The sequence below is a fragment of the Syngnathus acus genome, chromosome 10, assembly GCF_901709675.1.
Source record: "Syngnathus acus chromosome 10, fSynAcu1.2, whole genome shotgun sequence".
Taxonomy (NCBI): Eukaryota; Metazoa; Chordata; class Actinopteri; order Syngnathiformes; family Syngnathidae; genus Syngnathus; species Syngnathus acus.
The window spans coordinates 941,465-961,161 of record NC_051095.1 but is presented as its reverse complement, the minus strand read 5'-3'; the positions used below and the strand labels follow the sequence as shown (position 1 = coordinate 961,161).

General features: G+C 45.0%; 4 protein-coding genes and 1 long non-coding RNA gene across 5 annotated transcripts in view; 3 read left to right on the top strand and 2 right to left on the bottom strand.

Moving 5' to 3' along the window:
- The first annotated feature begins 183 nt into the window (after positions 1 to 183).
- On the top strand, positions 184 to 6,347 carry capgb (capping protein (actin filament), gelsolin-like b). The gene is made up of 8 exons (XM_037261394.1): positions 184 to 334; positions 2,060 to 2,253; positions 2,328 to 2,482; positions 3,569 to 3,730; positions 4,245 to 4,481; positions 4,549 to 4,681; positions 5,130 to 5,221; positions 6,116 to 6,347. The coding sequence occupies exons 2-8, from the start codon at positions 2,061 to 2,063 to the stop codon at positions 6,179 to 6,181; spliced, it is 1,038 nt and encodes a 345-aa protein (XP_037117289.1). The 5' UTR covers positions 184 to 334; position 2,060; the 3' UTR covers positions 6,182 to 6,347.
- A 66-nt stretch (positions 6,348 to 6,413) lies between these two features.
- On the top strand, positions 6,414 to 11,362 carry si:dkey-219e21.2 (nuclear factor 7, ovary). The gene is made up of 10 exons (XM_037261393.1): positions 6,414 to 6,818; positions 7,871 to 7,966; positions 8,047 to 8,201; positions 8,686 to 8,790; positions 8,976 to 9,104; positions 9,170 to 9,289; positions 9,459 to 9,587; positions 10,216 to 10,294; positions 10,374 to 10,400; positions 10,515 to 11,362. Exons 2-10 carry the CDS (start codon positions 7,933 to 7,935, stop codon positions 11,036 to 11,038), a joined length of 1,302 nt encoding a protein of 433 aa, XP_037117288.1. The 5' UTR covers positions 6,414 to 6,818; positions 7,871 to 7,932; the 3' UTR covers positions 11,039 to 11,362.
- On the bottom strand, positions 8,634 to 12,571 carry LOC119128703. Its single transcript, XR_005099064.1, has 2 exons — positions 12,536 to 12,571; positions 8,634 to 9,625 (listed from the first exon to the last, which is right to left on the bottom strand). It is a non-coding gene; the product is annotated as an uncharacterized LOC119128703 (long non-coding RNA).
- Positions 12,572 to 12,574: 3 nt separating this feature from the next.
- hacd4 (3-hydroxyacyl-CoA dehydratase 4) lies at positions 12,575 to 14,038 on the top strand. The gene is made up of 7 exons (XM_037261395.1): positions 12,575 to 12,710; positions 12,929 to 13,035; positions 13,094 to 13,221; positions 13,287 to 13,396; positions 13,468 to 13,574; positions 13,753 to 13,878; positions 13,945 to 14,038. Coding segments are annotated over exons 1-7 (663 nt in total). The 5' UTR covers positions 12,575 to 12,708; the 3' UTR covers positions 14,028 to 14,038.
- The window catches only part of focad (focadhesin), a 16,647-nt gene continuing 10,562 nt past the window's right edge, over positions 13,613 to 19,697 (bottom strand). The window contains exons 25-44 of the mRNA XM_037261390.1: positions 19,537 to 19,645; positions 19,356 to 19,472; positions 18,856 to 19,094; positions 18,657 to 18,746; positions 18,450 to 18,597; positions 17,915 to 18,034; positions 17,223 to 17,345; positions 17,082 to 17,159; positions 16,936 to 17,007; positions 16,757 to 16,859; positions 16,588 to 16,668; positions 16,071 to 16,199; positions 15,883 to 15,998; positions 15,559 to 15,819; positions 15,402 to 15,491; positions 15,162 to 15,333; positions 14,918 to 15,015; positions 14,598 to 14,849; positions 14,464 to 14,539; positions 13,613 to 14,256 (exon numbers count right to left, since the gene is read on the bottom strand). Of these exons, the coding sequence (XP_037117285.1) occupies positions 14,183 to 14,256; positions 14,464 to 14,539; positions 14,598 to 14,849; positions 14,918 to 15,015; positions 15,162 to 15,333; positions 15,402 to 15,491; positions 15,559 to 15,819; positions 15,883 to 15,998; positions 16,071 to 16,199; positions 16,588 to 16,668; positions 16,757 to 16,859; positions 16,936 to 17,007; positions 17,082 to 17,159; positions 17,223 to 17,345; positions 17,915 to 18,034; positions 18,450 to 18,597; positions 18,657 to 18,746; positions 18,856 to 19,094; positions 19,356 to 19,472; positions 19,537 to 19,645 (2,548 nt within the window). The 3' untranslated portion in view covers positions 13,613 to 14,182. The remainder of the gene's footprint in view (positions 14,257 to 14,463; positions 14,540 to 14,597; positions 14,850 to 14,917; positions 15,016 to 15,161; positions 15,334 to 15,401; positions 15,492 to 15,558; positions 15,820 to 15,882; positions 15,999 to 16,070; positions 16,200 to 16,587; positions 16,669 to 16,756; positions 16,860 to 16,935; positions 17,008 to 17,081; positions 17,160 to 17,222; positions 17,346 to 17,914; positions 18,035 to 18,449; positions 18,598 to 18,656; positions 18,747 to 18,855; positions 19,095 to 19,355; positions 19,473 to 19,536; positions 19,646 to 19,697) is intronic.

Below are 19,697 nucleotides of genomic sequence, written 5' to 3'. Positions count from 1 at the left end.
CAGGTATTCCACTTGACTATTTCTTCAACTCGACCACTATAGTAGTCGCAGCAATATAATAAGTCAACATCATTAAAATGGTGAATTGGCTAAAATGATGAAGGTCGTCACTATTTGCTGAAATGGAATGTGATTTCTTTTCAGTGAGCGGCGGGCATTCAATCACATTGGTAGCGTTGAATAGACAAGAGACCGACAAGGGGGCTGGCCTGACGCAGCCAGGAAATATGTGACGAGAAAGAAAGAATTTGTGTTTGGGAGTTGGCAAACACACACAAGCACTCTTTTCGCCACTCCTTGCCTGTTTGGTCCCGCAACTAACTTTCTGTTCAAGGTAAGCCTTCAACCTTGATCCTCAACAACCGGACTACTGTTGTCAAATATTTTGCTTTCTTGCACTTCATTTCCTCGTTTGCGCAGTCGTCACATAGTTGAGTCCCATTCGGTGTTCAGATAAGAACCTCGATGAAATTATTTTGACGTGCAAAGCAGCAGTCTTGCTGTCATTGGTGATATATTTTTTTTCTGCACTTATCAAGATCAAGTGGTTTTATGGGCATTTTGTTTTCGGCTGCAGCGTCACGCTTCCTGAAAAGGAGGGCGGGGGGGGGGGGGACTGCAGTGATTTCCAACAATAAAAAAAAAAAACCTTTTTTTTATTTCATTGACGACAACTAACAGTGTGCTATTGTTTTTCTCCCTAAAAACTATCAGACTTCTCATCTCACAATATTCTTTGTTTCAAATAATAATGACCTTAGTATATTTCACATCAATAATCATAGCCAAAGATGTACAATACAAATCGCACCTCCAGCCATCGCTTTGTGAAATCGTTTTCAACGCGATTTTGTTCTTTCAAATTTCCACCCTGATTAAGTGTGGCGCCCTCTAGTGGTCGACAGTGGCGATATACTCAGCTTGAACAAGAGATCAAAAATAAAATTAACCAATAATCACACCAAAAAAAAAAACGAAAACGCGGGAACACGAGAAATGGGATGGAGTACAGTTAATGATATTTCATTCTCTCAAGCAATAAAAATCGAATAAAATTGATAAACTGCACGGACAATTCAAAAAAGAAAATGACACCGTTCACCCTAACATTTACGCGAGGTGATGTTATTGCAGAGTATGTTTCAAATTAAAGCCACAGAATACTTAAGGTGGTGCACTTCATGCACCGAAGGTTGGGAAACACTCGCAAACTTGATAACGGTAAACATTTTGAGCCGCTGCCCCCAAAGCATCCGTATCCAGGAACCCGACTCTACTCCAACTCCCTCCGTCCTCCCCCGCTTCCACCCCAGGTAGGCTTTCAGCACACGGGCTTCGGTTACATCCCGCTCACTGTAAAAACCGATCCAGAACAGGCGAGCACAAACTCCCCTCCAGAACCCGTTTCGAATGGAGCCCGAGTCGGACAGCGCGGCACCAGGCCACATCATCCAGTTGAGTGAATCGTGTGAGATTTCTAACTTGTGTCTTCTGTTCTTGGGGGAGTTTGGTATTCAAATATTGATACTGTGACGGTGGATCCGTGGCCTTTGGTCCCAACAAGGTTTATCTCTTAGCGTCGCAGCCTGGCGCCTCGCTTGTAGCTGCTGACTTCCACTTAGCTGCAATGTTACGCAATCGACTCCACCCTTGATGTCGTAATATTTATTCGACGCGCTGCGGTAACACGATAAGGAGCCGCATGGGCCGGCCAGAGTGTCTTCATTATCTCGCGGTGCCACGTAAGCAGAGGTTATGATTCATCGGTCAAGATTCCAAATCCAACGGGCACAACCAACAAAGCGAAACATCGCCATCTAACAAACAAATATAAACATATTATTTTCATCAAATCGAAACAAGGAAGTAGCGGCAGAAGGGAAGTCCTGCTCTGGTTGTGCTTTCACTTCTCCTAACATCAGTCTAGGGAAGAACCCTTGATCGTATTTCTTGTCGTTTGGTTCGGGCGGCGCGGACATTGGAATGTCGGCGCAGTCCAAAAATATGTTTTACGTTCGGTAGATGACAGTGTCAGTAATCGCTCTATCCTTTGGCACAGCATGCTCCCCCTACAGGCCGCAGCGGGTCAGTTCGGTCCGGAGGTCCGGCAGCCGGGCCTGCGGGTGTGGAGGGTGGAGAAAATGAAAGCGGTCCCGCTGCCTTTGTCCGAGGTGGGGGTGTTCTACAACGGCGACGCCTACTTGGTTCTGGAGAACCGCGGCGAACTGGGAACCGATCTCCACATGTGGTTAGGTGAGACCTGACGCTCGGCGGATACCGACGAGGTGCTCGGTTCTTATCGCGGTTTGCTCTCCTTTCAAATTCAGGGGAGAAGTCGTCACGTGACGAGCAGGTGGCGTGTGCCATGCTGGCCACCCAACTGGACAACTTCCTAGGTGGGGACCCGGTTCAGCACAGGGAGGTCCAGGGCTACGAGTCCTCAGACTTCATGACGCTCTTCCCCAGAGGTGTCAGCTACAAGGTCTGCCCTTCACCACCACACCACTGCTTTGGTGGAATGTTATATCTACTTTGGGAATCTCAGCTACATTTATTTGGATGGGTTCTTATTTGGAAATTAGCTGAAAAAAAAATCAAGTCTAATTAATGAATTGCTTTTATTTTTAACAATGTTACAATAATTATCAATTTCCATTTTCGTGGACCGCTTGGAATACCGCCACGGACCACTAGAGAACCGCGGACCAACGGTTGACAATCCCTGGCTTAGATCACAATTTGGGCACCAACATTGTTTTGATTGTTTTTACAAACGGGCAGTTTATTTGACCATTTTGGTCAGGTTTTCAAGAAAACCAATAACTGCAATTGTCCATCAACTTCAATGATAGTTTATATTCTGCTGTATTAGACTACGCTAAAAGATCCGCAGCTGCCCGGAAAACATATATTTCGATTACTAAATAAAACTTTCATAAATTGAATGAAGACATCTTCATTTTACTTGAAATGTCATTTCATTTCAATCTTACTCTAAATACATAGTAGCAGGGTTGCAAATCAATGCTAAAGTTAGCATTTCGCTAAAGAATACAGGTTCTGCGCATTAGCTGCTATGCTAAGCAATTAAGAAAAAACTTAGCGATATAATAAAAAGAACAAATTAAACTGCTACGGCTACCTGCGCTAGTTTGACCGAGATGATCCTTTATGGCGTAAAAAAATCTTAAACGAAGACGAGACAACTTAGCATATGTTGTCGCATTGTCAACGCAATAACTGAACAGTGGGAGAAAAATAGAATAGAATAGATCTTTATTGTCATTGTCACATGTACAACGAAATTTAAAAAGTGCCAACCGATCCGCGAAATGTGAAAATCTTTTAATAATTACAAGATAGATGTAGCTACAAAAAACTGAATTAAAACTTAATTAACATGTTATATTTGATAGTTGGTCATTTCATCAAACGCTGTGTTTTTTTTTTTTTTGGGACAATATAAAGGAATCACTTTTACTACAGCAACGACAATATACAAAACAAGGTCCTGTTTCTGAATTGTGCGCAGAGACAATTTTTTTAAAAGAGGAGCTTTTCTTGGCAGGATGGAGGCGTGGAGTCGGGGTTCAGGAGGCCTCAGAATTCAGGGACGGCGGTACAACGCTTGTATCAGATTAAAGGCAAACGCAACATCCGTGCCAAGGAGGTGGAGCTGTCCTGGAAGAGCTTCAACAAGGGCGACTGCTTCATCTTGGACCTCGGAGAGGTGATGACCGGCAAAAGTCTGTTAAATAAATTTAAAAAAAAAAAAGGCCTGATTCAAGTCCTTAAGTTAAAAAGCAGACCTTGTAAAAATAAAGCGTTTTATTGCCCATTACACACTAAAAAACACACACATGCTAGCAAGTTAGCTACAAGCTAGCTAGAGTTAGCTACAAGCTAGCTAGAGTTAGCTACAAGCTAGCTAGAATTCACTGTGGTTCCTTTCTACAGCTTTGTTAATGTAAAGTGAAGAGCAAAAAATCCTTAGCTACTGTTAGCAACTGAAAACGTACTGAGAGAAAATGTGACATCAACATTATATTTGGCTGACAAAAGTCATTGTGAAGTGAATAACCAAAATCCAAAGAAAAGTTGCACCTTACCTGTCGATGTTTTTCCAATTAGCCGACAGCTGCTGGATGGCGCAAGGCAACCTATTTACTACGATTCATTCCTGGGGTCAACATTGCTTGTTTAAATCTCTCGCGCACCGCTTAAGTTGCCGTCGCCGCCCGCAGGTCATCGTGTCCTGGATCGGATCGCAGGCCAACGTCTTTGAGAAACAGAAAGTGCGGGAGATCGCCTCGCTGATTCGGGATGCCGACCGACATGGCAAAGCTCGCATCGTGGACTCCGTCGAGGGAGAGGAACCTCCCGAAATGCTGAAAGTTTTGGGAGCCAAGCCCAAGCTGGCCGAAAGCACCCCGGAGGAGGACAGCAAAGCGGACGCCTCCAACGTAGCCTCCCTCTACAAGGTCACCGGCGGGATGCTCCCTCTCTTTGGGGTCACGTTTTCAAAACACGAGCCTTCTCTTCTTACAGGTATCGGACGCAACCGGCTCCATGTCGCTGACCAAAGTGGAAGCAAAGAGCCCGTTTGCCAAGGAGCTGCTGCTTCGAGACGACTGCTTCATTCTGGACAACGGCGCCAACGGCAAGATTTTCGTGTGGAAAGGTGACCGCCACAAAGTAGAGCAGGGCTGGGGTTCCACCATTTTTAAAATGACTTGAGTGCTCAATTAGTTGATTCATTAATTTAATCAAAACAAAAATGTTCCATTTTCTCTTTCACGATTGGAAAGTAATACAATACAAATGTGTTTGCACTGAAAAACAAATACAGTGGATATCAAATATACATATATACCGTAATTTTCAGACTATAAGTCGCACCGGAGTATAAGTCGCACCAGCCATAAAATGCCCAATATAGTGAAAAAAAACATATATATGTATATAAGTCGCTCCTGAGTATAAGTCGCCCCCCCACCCAAACTATGAAAAAAACCGCGACTTATAGTCCGGAAATTACGGTACTGTATATATATATATATATATATATATATATATATTTTTTTTTTTTAATAAAAAATTATCTCGATAAACAAATCATGCTTTTTCAGGAGTCGGGGCCAACGGCAAGGAGAAGCAGGCGGCCTTGCAGGTGGCAGACAAGTTCATTGAGCAGATGAACTACCCCAGGATGAAAACGCAGGTGCGGCACAGCGCCATGCTTTTGCGACACTTTGTGTTTTTATTGCGTGCGACCTTCTTATCATTTGCTCCCGCAGTTACTTTTTTTTAACGATCACTTTCTCACAGAGGTGGCAAAAGCGCTCCCGCTCTACTAGGAGGATTACAGATAAAAGACTTGGGAGTACTGATTCCTCCTGTACTTAAAAAAAGTCACCATTTTCCTCCTACATACAATGTTTGTTGTGATAACTTAACACAAAAACATATGAGATTTTTTTGTAATGTGAAGACTAGCGTGAAGAAAATTCATTGTTATGACAAACGTACGCATGGAGCACAAGGCAAGAGGAAAAATTGAAATGCGCCAAAGAGTCGGTTGGGAGAAGACGTAAAAAGTCAAAATGTCAAGATATAAAGTCGTTTTGAAGAAATATCGCAATGTTATGGGTCATCATGTTACGAGAAAGATGTATTGTTACGAAAAATTCTCGAAATATGAGAAAACCAATTCGATGTTTTACACAAAAGCTCAGAGAGAAAATTGAATCTTGAAAATATTAAATATTGTTAAAACAAAAATCTAAAGGTTATAATTTCATTAGAAATGTCTTATTGTCATGAGGAAATTGTAATGTTACTTGAAAAAGTTGCATCATTGGTTGCAACGTTACGAGAATTTAAAAGAATTTTTTTGCAAAAATGTTCTAGTAGTGTTCACTGGCTAATGTCCCGAGAAATCTGCAATTCACGTCACAAAACGTAACATTTATCCATAAAAAAAAATCATAACCTTATGCAGAAAGTTGTGATGCTCTGAATAAAGATGGTAATGTCACCAAAAAAACAAAGGAAAATCCAAAAATGATAACATCTGATAAAATATCCTCCACTCACCTCTGCTTTTCTGCTTCAGGTGGAGATCCTGCCCCAGGGGAAGGAGACCATCATCTTCAAGCAGTTTTTCAAGAGCTGGAACTGATGACCAGATCACATTTCCTGAAACAAAACAAAAATTCTGAAACAAACCTTTTTTTTTTACGCATTGACTGAAATGTTCAAAATGCAAGGTACATACTATGTCATTCAGTCACTTTTATAAACCGAAGCGGCTTCTGCTGTCGCTAAAATAATAAAAAACGACTCTGAGAACGTGACTTTTGGTTTGATATTTGGCAAGGTATGTGGCACGCGCTAAAATGGGCTTCAGCACACGTGTGACCCGAATGAGGACAAACACCATAAACAAAAAAGCATGGCTGGGGCCTGATGGGTTGCTTTTGTTCCCATAAACATTGTTATGAGACTGAAAGGCTCGGGAACGTAAGCCAAGTGGAGCCACCGTAAAATCATCTTGTGCGTCACAATCAGCGATAGGCTAAGCTTTATTACCTTTTGCCACTGTTAAACACCATTCCTGACCACGTGTAGGTGTGTGTGTGTGTGTGTGTGTGTGTGTGAGAGAGACGGTGGCAGGCGGCTTCAAGGTAGCCAGCCAAGTGTCGCCCCTCCCAATAAATCAGGAGTCCAAAGGTCAGGGGACGATCCATCAAAACGACGAGACGGCAGCGGAGGGGCCGCCAGTTGGTTGCCCTCTCCTCCGCTTCCTCCGACTACAGGTAAGCCTCAAATGACCTTTAACAATTTAATTTACGGAGAATTATAGTCTCTTTTAATAAATAAATTCTTGTCATTGGTGTTTCATGTCCATTCATTTTTATTTCCTAACAAAAATTTTTTTTTCTTTTAATCATTTCTTTTCTTTTCCACATAGAGCGGAGATCAATTTGGTGCTGAAATGCAGTACACTCACATTTGTACATATTTTTTCATCAATCATGAGCGGTTGATGTGTGATAAAGACACAGATTTTTTGGGCATCTGTGTTCTAATCAGATTTATAATTTATACTTGTTTTTACGCCAAACCTTTCTGGCAGAAATTTGCGAAACTGTCGTGGCGAACACTGACAAAGACTTCAAGATTCAAGAGTTTTTATTCGCCATGTTTGAGCGTGCCAAACAAGGAATTTGACTTCGGTAAAACACACCCTCTGTTCAACATATAGGTGACTAACAACACTCAGGACATGTGAATAATGGCAAAACAGTGTAGTCAAGTCAAAATATATACCAAGTTAAGAACTGTAACTGGACTATATAACCTCTAAGACCAAAACACTTAAATATAATAAACCTGATATTGTTTCCTTTAATACAGATTAATTTATTAAGTCACCCGTTTTGTTTAGTTTTTTTTTTTAGAGGACACATTGGTGTTTTTATTTTATTTTATTGGGTCTTTTTACTTCAGCTTACTTGTTGACCCATCTGGTTGAAGTCTTTGTTACAATATGTAAATAATAATAATTCAAATAAGTATGTGCTGTAAAATTGTGTTTGTTCTTTTCCCAAAATATTGAAAAATGACTTAGGTCATTATGCTATAGTCGACAATATGAGAAATTGTTCAACCTTTATAGCTAAAAATAAATTCATTAAAAAAGTCATTTGAATCTAAGAAGATCTCTAGCTAGCTACACATAGTATACAATTAGCTTAATATCGAACTAACAAGGTAGAAGCTAACCAACTACGACCAATTTAAAAAAAAAAAAAAAATTATGTCAAGGTAACATACAAATGAAAAACCTAACCTACATACTAACTAGCTGGCTAACTTGCTTGGCTAGCTAGCTAGTTGCTTGCTGTTCGCAGGAACCAGGAAACTTTGATGGAGATGAAGAGCATTTTGAAATCGGACAGAAGTAAGTTTTGAAAGGCACAAATGATGGAGATGGCTACCTGGCGCGACGCTGAGCACTTGATTTTTTTTTTGCCCCTGTAGAGAACCTCCTGCTGCGGAAGGCGCAGGATTACAGCACCACCCAGAGCAGCTCCATCGGTGCCCTGCGCTGGAACCTGCCCGAGGAGGACATCCAGGCCCACAGCTCCGCTCCCAGCCGGCCCGTCACCAGCGGAAAACTCACCGGACACTCGCAGGTGTGAATCCGCTTTTTCTAATCGTCTCTGTTCAACTACGTCTTTCAATATATTTATTTGCGTTTAAAGGGAAGTCAAAACTGTTTCTTTTAAATATTATATTATTATGCTCCCTCACTAGTCTCAACATGGTATTAATATTCATAGTCTGTTGTATAATATAAGTACAGCAACAACAAAAATCTACCTTTCACAGCTGCTCAGGCTCAGGTAACGACCATCACCTGTTTCGGGGTTTAGTCGTGTGACGTCATTACAACAGCCAAGTGACAAAATGGCCGCCGCCCCGAAATATGTATGGGGGGGGGGCAGAAGTAATGAATTATCTCCAAACACAATATTCATCAGGAGTGATTAATACCCTGTCTAGATGAGAGATCACTGTAAAGACAATTTTGGACTTGACTTGTCTTTTAAAGCGTGTGTCAAGGTTTTTTTTTTAAAAATTTTGTGGAGGGTCAAAGTTGACTGGGTATGTTTTCAGCACCAGCAGCAGCCTCGCCAGAACGGCCTGAAAGACCTGCGCAGCCTGCAGGAGTGCGTGCAATTCATCCAACACTGGAAGGAGCAAGTGGACCAGGTTTGCAAGGTATATATGGAAATTGCCCGTCTGAAATACTGGACAACTAATTAAAATAGAAGAAATGGCAACAGTTCGACAGAAAACAAACCAAAAAATAATTTGCTCTTCTCTGTTTGTTTTGTATATGTGAAGCCATTTGAGACTGCTTGCGATTTAGGGCTATATAAATAAACTTCACTTGACTTCTCCAGAGCGACGGATCCAAATCAGAGGGAACGTCAAGCAAGGCCGAGAAGATCCACTCGCGCACCGAGCGTAGTTTGGAGGAAAGCCATAAACTCATCCTGGAGTGGGCCGACGAACTACGCCATGTGGACAAGGTTGGTCGGCGTGACAGGCAAAGGCCCGCAAAACAAATCTCACGTGCCGACTTGTACGTCTTCAGCTTCTGGAGGCCAACCCCTGGGCACCTGAGACTCAAGAACCCAAGAAGAACTTTGATGCCAATGTGGATGTACAAGTGAGGGTCATGGAGTGGGCTCGGGAGGTCCAAACGGTCTCTGAGGTGAGAAACCGCTTCCCCAAGCAAAACACATTCAAGTCAGCTTCATGGAGAGTTGCGGACGAGCGTAGTTTTGAATTTTGCAACATCTATGCTAACTTCACTTAGCTAGTCTATGGGGTTTGACATTGTATGTTAGCATGATTGAAATATGCTCGACTGGTCTCTTCAGAGCTGCGGGGTGCAGAGCGACGAGATGGGCAAAGTGCTGCGTCTTCTGGGCCTCAAGAAGAAGCGTCTGGTCAGCCTGCTGCCCCTGCTGGAGTTCATCACCTGGTCGCTCCTCAAGCAAGACTGCATGGTGAGCGGACCACACGGGAATCGGCAAACGGTGGCAGCCTGAGGAAATGAAAAAATCATGACAAATAAAAAGATCAGCCTGGAAGGTGCAATCAAGCCATTATAGGCGGGATCGCTCGGGTTCAGCGTCGTAAAGTAAAGCTGATAAGATGCCAGTCATATAACGCCAACCTTCGTGTGCGTGCGAGAGTGCAATAAATGAGTCAGGTCGGTGTGTTTATATAAACGCGGCCGTGTCGATGACCTCCGACACATTTCTCCTTTATTGCTCATCAGTCATGACGCAGCGTTGAAATACCCTCGGGCGAAGTTTTGTCCTTCCATTTTGAAAAACAAACACTTGATTAGCAGATATGATTTTTAAAAAAATGGAAAATTATTTTCATCATAAAAATAAGGACGGGGAAGTAGCAGGTATTGGACCCATAGCGGCCTTTTTTTTTAACATTATATCGGGAGTCCGGATAAAAATTTCGCTCAAAGTTTTGTTTCATTTCCTTCTTTCGTTTTGGGCAAAATTGTAACGTTCAAGGCGCTACTTTGAACTTTGCCATTATTGCGCTTGTAAAAAATGTTGTTGGTTCAGGTCAAAGATTTACAATCTGGGACAATTGACGTGATTTTTTTAGGGGATGATCCCGCAGTTATGGCTGCCGGTAAAACAGCGCGCCTGGAAAGTGGGCACGTCAAGATACATCCCCAACTCAGGTAGCTTTTGATTTCAAACACGCAAAAAGGGATTCATGAATGATTGAAGAATTTGGACTCACGCGTGTCTCATTTGCAGTTTGGAGTTGGATCGGCGGTGCACAAGGTGAGGGCAAAAAAAAAAAAAGATTAAAAGATGTGTGCTCGGCTTGTCATATTTTTGTGGTACGGCGATATTTTGGCCACGTCAGCTTTTCTGAGAATTTCTCCTCCGTCACAGCCGACGTAATTCTGGACGCAAACACCAACCACCCGTGGCTGAGCCTATCCGTGGACAATCGGCAAGTCCAGGAGGGCCTGTCGGAGGCCGACCTGCCGTACAGCTCGCAGCGCTTCGACAGTTGGCCCTGCGTGCTGGCTTGGGAAGGCTACAGCCGCGGACGCCATTACTGGGAAGTGGACATCGCCAAAAATGGCTACTGGCGCGTGGGGCTGGCTACCGTCGACTCCCGCCGTCACGGCCGCTTCCCCATGAACCCCGAGACGGGTTTTTGGTGCCTGTGGCGCAGCACGCACCAGTTCTACGCCTGTACCAAGCCCGAGACCCTGCTGCCCGCCGGCCTGGTGCCGCGGCGGATGGGCATCTACTTAAACTACGAGGTCGGTCAGGTGTCTTTCTACAACGCCGAAAGCAAGACGCACATTTATACATTTACGGGCAAATTCAAGGGGAAGGTGTACCCGTTGTTCGCGCCGCTCGACGGACGCACTCTCATGACTATCGTGCCGCCGCCAGCCGACTGAAACGGGGGAGGGGTTTCCAACATTGGGTCCGGGGGGGGGTCACGATTCCGGTTCTAATTGTAACGGCGATGACACATGACCACCAGGCATAACATAAAATTTAGAAAGCTGGCCAATGTTGGAGGGAAACGTCAGCATGTTACAGGAACAAATTTTTATTTTTAAGAAAAAACAAAGTTAGAACATAGAACACATGAAATAAACGTAATCGAAAACAGTGACGTATTTTGACGGAAGAACGAGTTGTAATGTTACAAGAATAAAGTAGTATTTTTACGATAAAAAAAATTGGGATAAAGAATTAACAAGGTAAAACATTGAATATCTACATTGTAGATATTCAATGTTTTACCATGTAGATTCTACAAGAACAACGCTGATTTTACATGTTTTATTTTCCAAGAAAAAAGTTGTAATCTTTCAAAGAGGTATTTTGCTGAGGTAAAAAGGCGTACGAGAAATGTAAAAAATGTAATCTTAACAAAAACCAAAATAATAATTACACGATAAGTTGTAACATTACGATTTAGTATATTTTATTTTCGCACTTTTACACCTTTATTTCTGTCTTTCTTCAAGTGAATTCTTAAAAATGATAGCAAACAATTTATTGCCAATTATTTTGCGACCGCCAAGCAATAGCTCACAGCCCTCTGAGGGCCCCCGAGCCCCTGGTTGAGAACCACTTAAGTAACGGGTATAAGTATAATCATCTCTCTCTGCGTATCCAGAACCACAGAAATATTATATTATATATTGTCAAACTCTTTCTCGGCAATTATATAATATTTATATGTATTGTATATGAAATCATCTTTTACTTGCAAATGATTTACATATCAAGCCATGCATGCACTTTACAACATACACGTTGCTGTTGTCTTCCGAAAGAATAATATTTCCCCCATGCCAGCAAGAAAGTGCAATACCTGTCATATCTGTAAATGTATTTATGTATTTACCCTGTGTGTGTACTTTCATATTTTTTCTTGTCAACTGAATTATTGTTTGAATATAAAATAATGGTTTCAAGTTATGTATGGAATTTGCTGACTTGATTTAATTTCGGAAAAATAATTTGAGGTTTGTATATATAAATTATATATATAATAAAATATATATATTTTATACACACATATATATTAATAAAAAATATATTAAAAGTTAAGAAAATAAAGAATTAGCATATTTGCACTGTGGGGTAATTTAACAAAAAAAATTAAATTCTAAAAAAATTGTTCTGACTCAATTTAAGATTTGAATGCTAAGCAGTACAAACAAACAAAAAACATGCTAATTTGTACTTTTTCACTAAAGGAGATTCTTTTAGAAATGAAAAGCTTATAAACAAAATAGCACCTTTGCACTTCATGTCTGAAAATGCTACTTGTCAATAGTCATTCATCAAAACATAACAAAAACAAGCATTCAACATTGTGTGTGTGTGTGTGTGTTTCAATTTAAATTCAATAGTAATAGTGATACGTCGATACATACAATAGATATGTTTTTCTGCCTCCAATTCAAAGAGCGCTAATCAGCCTGAGGAAGTGCAGCTGAGCAAACATTGCAGCTCTTTTCCTGCTTCCGCTGCTGCCCAGAGAAAGAAAAACAAAAAAAAAAACAGCCGTTAGAAGGGGGCTGAAAACAAAGTCGACTTTGAAGAGACAATGTAAGTGAGCGACAGTCAATTGATGAGCTTGTACGATTTATTGGCAAACACGTTTAGTTACGATAAGTAGAGACGGACGGGTGCTGTAGGAAAACAAAATGAAAAAAAAAAAAGTAACATTAAATTGCATCATGATGTTACGCCAACGCAACCGACACTGTGCTGCTCCTTTTGCTGTACAGTCGGGAGTGACTATTTTTTTTTTTTTTTTACTCCAGGCTCAGCTTCAGCCATGCCTACATTTTCTTCTACAATCTGTTCCAGTTCTGTGGACACACGTGGATTCTGACGAACATGATCGTCAGGTTTCTCACCTTCGGACAAGGTCGGGCAAATTTTGCTCGCCCTTAGCGGCTTGGTCATAAGACACATTGTTTTTGCAGATGCCCTCGCAGACACGTTTCACTCGGTCGGCTTGGTCATGAGCCTCTGCCAGTTGCTCTCCGTCTTGGAGATTTTCCACATTGCTGACCGGATTGAGAAAGCCAGACTGCTCCCGCGCCTCATCCAAGTACGGCCAATCGTCTTCCTGGCCGACGCGGTCCGACCGCACCTGAAGCTTGACGTTGTGTCCAGGTTTTGGAGAAGAACCTCCTCCTGCTCACGCTCATCCGCTTAGACGAAGTTCAGAGCAAACCGGTGGTGTGCCTGCAGCTCTTCTTCTGGAACATCTCCGACTTGCTCAGGTGCCCGCCCGCTCGCACGCTATGAAACCATCCGGGCCGGGCCGGGCCTCAGCGTCCGGTTTTGTGCCCAGGTACCCTCACGAAGTGATGTGCGTGATGGACGCCCCCTCCGCCACCATGCTGTGGGCCCGTTACACTCTGTGGATCCCCGTATACGTCCTCTCTGCCGTCACGGAAGGTGATCCAGTCCCGCCGAATGACATCAATTTTGTAATGAATTAATTACTTTTTATTTAATTTTTTTAAATAAAAAATAAAATTCATAAATTCAAATCATGCAAGAATTTACACATTTTAGTTTGGAGCAGCCTGACGGGTGTGGAAACCTCCAAGATACACCATTTTTTTCTCAACAGGGGTGACGATTTGCCAGGTGATGCGTTACATAGAGCAGGAATCGTTGTTGGCGGGGAACGCAACGGCGGCGGCGCCCGTCCATCGGCCGCTTGTCCTCGTGGTCTCGCTGCCGCTCCTCGCGATGGGTAAGACGTCGCTTTCGTGGCCGTGAAAGGCGGGAGGGAGTCATTCAAGACAATTTGTGTTCTCAGGAGCTTCGCTCACAGTGTGGCAGTCGCTGAAGGAGAGGCAGCATCAGCTGGAGAGGTGGGCCAAGAAGATGAAAAGGAAGTGACTCGGAAAAAATAAAATAAAACAGCACGTGCTCCTGGCTTTTGGATCTCAACCTGCCTTGTCACTTGAGCATTGATTCCATTTCCTTGGGATCCATTTTGAGGTCCAAGCACTATTAAAGACGTGGGAAAAAATGCTCAAATGGCTTGCCGTAGATTACCATCCGTACGCTCTGGTCCACACCGACTTCTTCTTGAACTCAGGGGAGCAGCGCAAGGCCAACAGAGCCGCTGAAATGATGACAAAAGATAGCTAGATGACTAAAGATGGCTAGCTAGCTAGCTAGATACATACATAGATAGAGAGAGAGACAGATAGAGAGAGAGAGAGAGAGAGCGAGAGAGAGAGAGAGAGAGAAAGAGAGATACTTTATTGATCCCCGGGGGGAAATTCAGGCTCGAATCTGAATTCAAATCCAATTCTCTGGGCTTTCTCACCTCGAGCCGCGTCGATTGTCGTCGCAGACAGACTTTGTTCAGGTCCCTCCACCATGCCGAGAAGCCACTCTATGAACTAGCAAACGGCAACGTCAAACGGAATGTCTCCAGGATAAGACAGATAGGATTCTGACCTTATGCGAGTGGCAGTTCCAGGGTTCCTTGTGGAGAAGCGGGGGTAGGCTGCGGGGCAGCGCCAGCAGGCAACGCGGCAGGGCGTCCTCCGTCAGCGACTCGGCGCCGTAAAGGCCGTGCGTCAGGGCGGCGGGCTTGGAGGCCGGGCTCCACGGGAACCAGCGCGCCCTGATCCCCAGCAGGAGGGGCACCGAGTGGTCGCCCCAGGAAACGACGGCGGCGGCAAAGACTTGGAACAGGAAGTTTGTGGCCTGCACAAAATAAGTGTCAAGGCACTTGCGAGTCGATGACATCGCAAACGCCGACGCGTCCTACGCACCAGTTTGATGTTCGCGCATGTGACAGTGGCGGAACCGTAGGCGATGTTCCGGATGAGTCCCATCAACTCCAGCAGCCACTCCATGCGCTTGGAAACGCCTGCCACACAAAAATGACACTTACAGCACACATTTTGTCGAGTTTCTTCAAAACAACAAAACAATAAACAAAATCAATTAAGTAATTGGGCCTGTATTAGTGCCAGCGGCCAACGACAAAAAAAAAAAAAAAAAAAGTAATCGGACCTGTATTGATGCCGGCGGCCAGGCGACACTGATAGAACGTCTGCAGGAGGATCCAGCCCATCCGGTGGCTGGGCCGACCGCGGAGCACGCCGGCGATGACGTCGTTCAGAGCCAGCAGCGGAATCCTCCCGCGGGATACCAGGTAAGCCAAGACGAAGCAGCTTTTTTCCATCTGTGTGTAAAAAGTCACAACATGAGCTAAAAAAGGATTCACAGCACTTCACTTCTCCCACGCCGTACCTCTGCGACACCCGCGATGCGGTCAATCTCCGTATCGGACATCTCGGACAAACATTGGGCGACGCCCACATAAAAATCCACGTCACCGTCCTATAAAAGGACGAGCACTGAATGAAACATTTCCAAAGTCATTTTTTGAAGGTGACAAACTTGGTACCTTTATCTGGTCGGGCAGCAGGCTGAAGATCTTCTCGGTGGCAGAGGAGAGAACAGTCCAGCAGGCGGCGGGCGGGTTGGGCGCGGCCATGGCCTCCGCGAGACCCCGCAGCAGAGAGCCACGCAGGGAGAGGCGCTGCGCTTCCGGGTCTTCCCGGAAGCTCTGCAGGCCCAGAGCCTCCACGAAGAACTGGAGCTTGTCCTCTGGGACGTGCTTCATCCACCAGGAGAGCTTCTCGCACAGAAGGGCCCTCGTCTGGAACTAAATGATAAACACAATTTGGAGAATGCAAAAATGCACCAAAAAAAAAGTCTCCTCACTTACACCGAGACTGTACACAAGAGGCGAGCTGAGCCAGGAGCCCAGGAAGAGCGAAGCACTCTGGGAAAACTGAGCTTGAGCTGCAGCCAAGGCCACACATTGATGCTGAACCTCCTCACCTGTCAAGACAGGAACAAATTTGGATCAAGCGGCCATTTTAGAACGCGTCGTGCCTTCAAGTGAGCCGTTACCAAAGCCGAGTCTCATCAGAGGGGACAAGATGGCGCTCCAGTTGACGGGCGGGTACTGGACCCCCGTTCCGACTGAGGCCAGAGGCGTCAGGGCGGTTCGGACCACACTCGGGTGGGCAAACTCAGGACCTGCCAGGACACAACTTTTTGAATATTTTAATTGGGGCATCCAGAGCAATAATGTGAGCAAATAATAGAATCATAAAAATATGACCAAAAAAATACAGTTCATTTGTTTAGTGTCAATAAAATTGTCAAATAATTTAAAAGTATGTTTTTAAAGTCATAAAATAAATAATACAAGTAATAAAATGTAAAAAATATTCAAAACATACAGTTCATTTGTTTAATGTCAATAAAATGGTCAAATAATTGAAAAGTATGTTTTTTAAAATGAACAGTTGCAATCCAAAATTGGTGTGATGAGCTGCAATCAAGTGAACACATTTGCAGTCATTTTTTTTCAATAATTCTCTATCACAAATCATTTTGGCAAGATATGAGAGAAGAAGCAAACCTTTCTTTCCCGCCTCTGTGAGCAAGTCCACCACGGCCCTGATGACACTTTTCTCCGTCAGGTAACTGAAATCCTGAGGCACTGGATGGATGGATGGATGGACCACAACATGCATTTGGTCACACGTGTATTTTCTGCGACTGTCTCTTTGACGTGTGCCGCTCGCTACCTGCCGTGTGACTGTGACTGGTGAACATGTGCGACAAATGCAAGTGGCCCAGCAGGCAGGCGCAGTTGGACTGCAAGCCGATCGCTCTTGAGAAGGACACAATCTGACAAAAAAAATCAAGATAATCAAGAAAGGAAAGTATAGAAAAAAGGAAACAAGCCAAGGAAGGACGGCGTTACCTGCGAAATGGCCCGGATGACCTCGTTGAGTCGGCTCTGCTGATTGGACGAAGGCTCCAGTTCGCTCTTGAGCTGCGGAACGGAAACAAACGCATGCTTGACGAAAGGAATGCAAAGAAAAGCAAACGGAGCTGAAGGCTCTTCACCTGAATGAGGTAACTCTCGGATCCCACCAAAGCCACCAGTCCGTTAACGGCAGCCAGCCGCTGCATGGTGGGACAACCCTGAAAACAACAAACACGTTCCAGCACCGCTTGCACACAACAACAAAAAAACTAATGTCGCACCTCTGCCAGTAAAATCTTAACCCAGGCAGCCAGGAGTCGAGGTTGGAGGTCCTCGGCTTTGCCGTGGCCGCACAGGGACAGGCCGTGGACCGCCAGGCCCAGAGCCATGAAGAAGCCGGGAGTCTGAACAATAGAAAAGCCATTTCAGGAGCGTGGCGACGCAGACAGACACGAAGGGTGGGAGGGAGGATGGGAAGGAGGAAGGAAGGAAGGAAGGAAGGAAGGAAGGAAGGAAGGGAGGGAGCGAGGAAGGATGGGAGCAAGAGAGGGAGGCAGATGGGAAGGAAGGAAGGAAGGAAGGAAGGAAGGAAGGAAGGAAGGAAGGAAGGAAGGAAGGAAGGAAGGAAGGAAGGAAGGAAGGAAGGAAGGAAGGAAGGAAGGAAGGAAGGAAGGGAGGGAGCGAGGAAGGATGGGAGCAAGAGAGGGAGGCAGGTGGGAAGGAAGGAAGGAAGGAAGGAAGGAAGGAAGGAAGGAAGGAAGGAAGGAAGGAAGGAAGGAAGGAAGGAAGGAAGGAAGGAAGGAAGGAAGGAAGGAAGGAAGGAAGGAAGGAAGGAGAAATAAACAAGGATGCGTAAAAGATTGGAAAGAGAAATGGTGGAAGGTAGGAAGGGTGAAGGAGAGGAGGAAGGAGAATTAGCTAGAAGGAAAGAAAAGAAAGGATGTCAGAAAAGAATGCTGCATCAGAATCCGACCTGCTGACTCTCCTCGGTCAAGGTGCGCAGAGTCGCCACGGCCTGGTCTGCCTTGGCGGCATCGACGAGGCTGACGCTGAAGGCCGAAACGCTGACGCACGCCACCGAGTAGGCCAAAACCTGCACACCATTTTTTTGTTTTGTGCAAAATGTTACAACGCTATTATTTTCATTTAACTAATTACTTTTATGCCGAAAAATACAATTAAACCAAAATACCTACAATGATTACCCTTTTTTTGGTTAAGTCGTATTTAAATATTTTAGGAACAGAAAAAAACAACAACACGTTTTTGTACAAACATTGGCCGACTTTTTTCTATTGCTAATGTAACAAGACGGATGAGCAAGAGAGAGGAAAAAGACCCAATAAAAACATTTTGTTGTTTTTTTCTAAAAATGGGCTCTATAAATGTAAAGGTTTTTTTTACATACATATTTTCACTCTTTTTATTTTGTAACTTTTTAACCACCGGCGTAAATCGTACAGTGTTACTACTCTAAGTCTGTTTCAGCCCTTTTCTTCTCTTCGTACCTCTTGCATCATGCGCCCCTGTCCGCCGCTGTCCTGCAGGGCACTCAGCAGCTTGTCCAGTGTTTGAGTGACCCGGCCGTGTTGCTGCGTCTGCCCACCGTTGCAAAGCGCAGAAAGCACCAGCGCCAGACCCAACATGCAGCCCGTACTGAAGAAGGGGGACAAAAAATGAGTCCGCTCGCCGAGATCCCTCCACGGCGGACTCACTTGTGTTCTGCCCGGGTGTCGAAAGCGCAAGCTTCCAGCGCCGAGAGAGCGTCGAGGAGGAGCTCGGCGTCCTTCTGAGGAGTGACGTCACTAGAGCAGGTGGGAAAAAAGGAAGTGAGCTGATTCCACAGCGTGCCAACCAAGCGGCAAAAGCTCCAAGGTGCACTGACGGAAATTCAAGAAATTCTTCCAAAAATACCCGAGGCGCTGCTGATGCAAGCCGGACAGCACCATGCCGAGGGCCAGGCCGGAGTGGAACCGAATGGCCTGGGAGTCGTCTTCGGCGGGCGACTCGGGCAGGCCGGCCCGCAGCGCCGACAACACCTGCCTCAGACTGTCTTGATGCCACCAAACCAGCACCGGCACCAGCAGGGACAGCGCTAAGCTGGCGCAGGAGCGAGCGATGCCACTCGCAGTGTTCTCGCCCGAATAAGAGCGCTGAGGACGAGAGCAAGCGCGGATATAAGAAGTCATCGCACCCCTGACCTCATGGCAACTTTTTGCAATATGAGACCAAGTTCAATCATGGCAAAACTCTCTCTCCAAAGCACCCAACAACTCAAATGAATGACAGCGGCACTAAAAACAACTCCAATGATGTGGTTGCACAAGTGCACACACCCTCTTCTAACTCTGGCTTCGTTCACAATGAACAGACCTGGCGACTTCTCTTGAAAAGCATTAAGAGGCCCAACTTACATGCAGGTACCACGGAAAGACTTGCCCGCCGGCCTTGTAGCTACTGCTGATGATGCTGAGCAGGGTGTCGAGCAGCATTGCCAACCAGCTGCTGGTGGGCACAAACTCGGGTCCAGCCTGAAAGGAGGTAAACGCCTTGGACATGCGGTCTCGCCTTGGAATCAGACATCCGACGCCTTACCGTGAGGCCGGAGTCGCTATCGGCGGGCAGGTTGCGCTCGTATTTAGCCAGCACGGCAGCCAGCGCGCTCAGAGCCAGGACGGAATTTCCCTGAACAACGGGACTGTCCCTGAACGCCACATAGCACAGACGCGCGTTAGCCTCTAAAAGGTAGCGGCGCC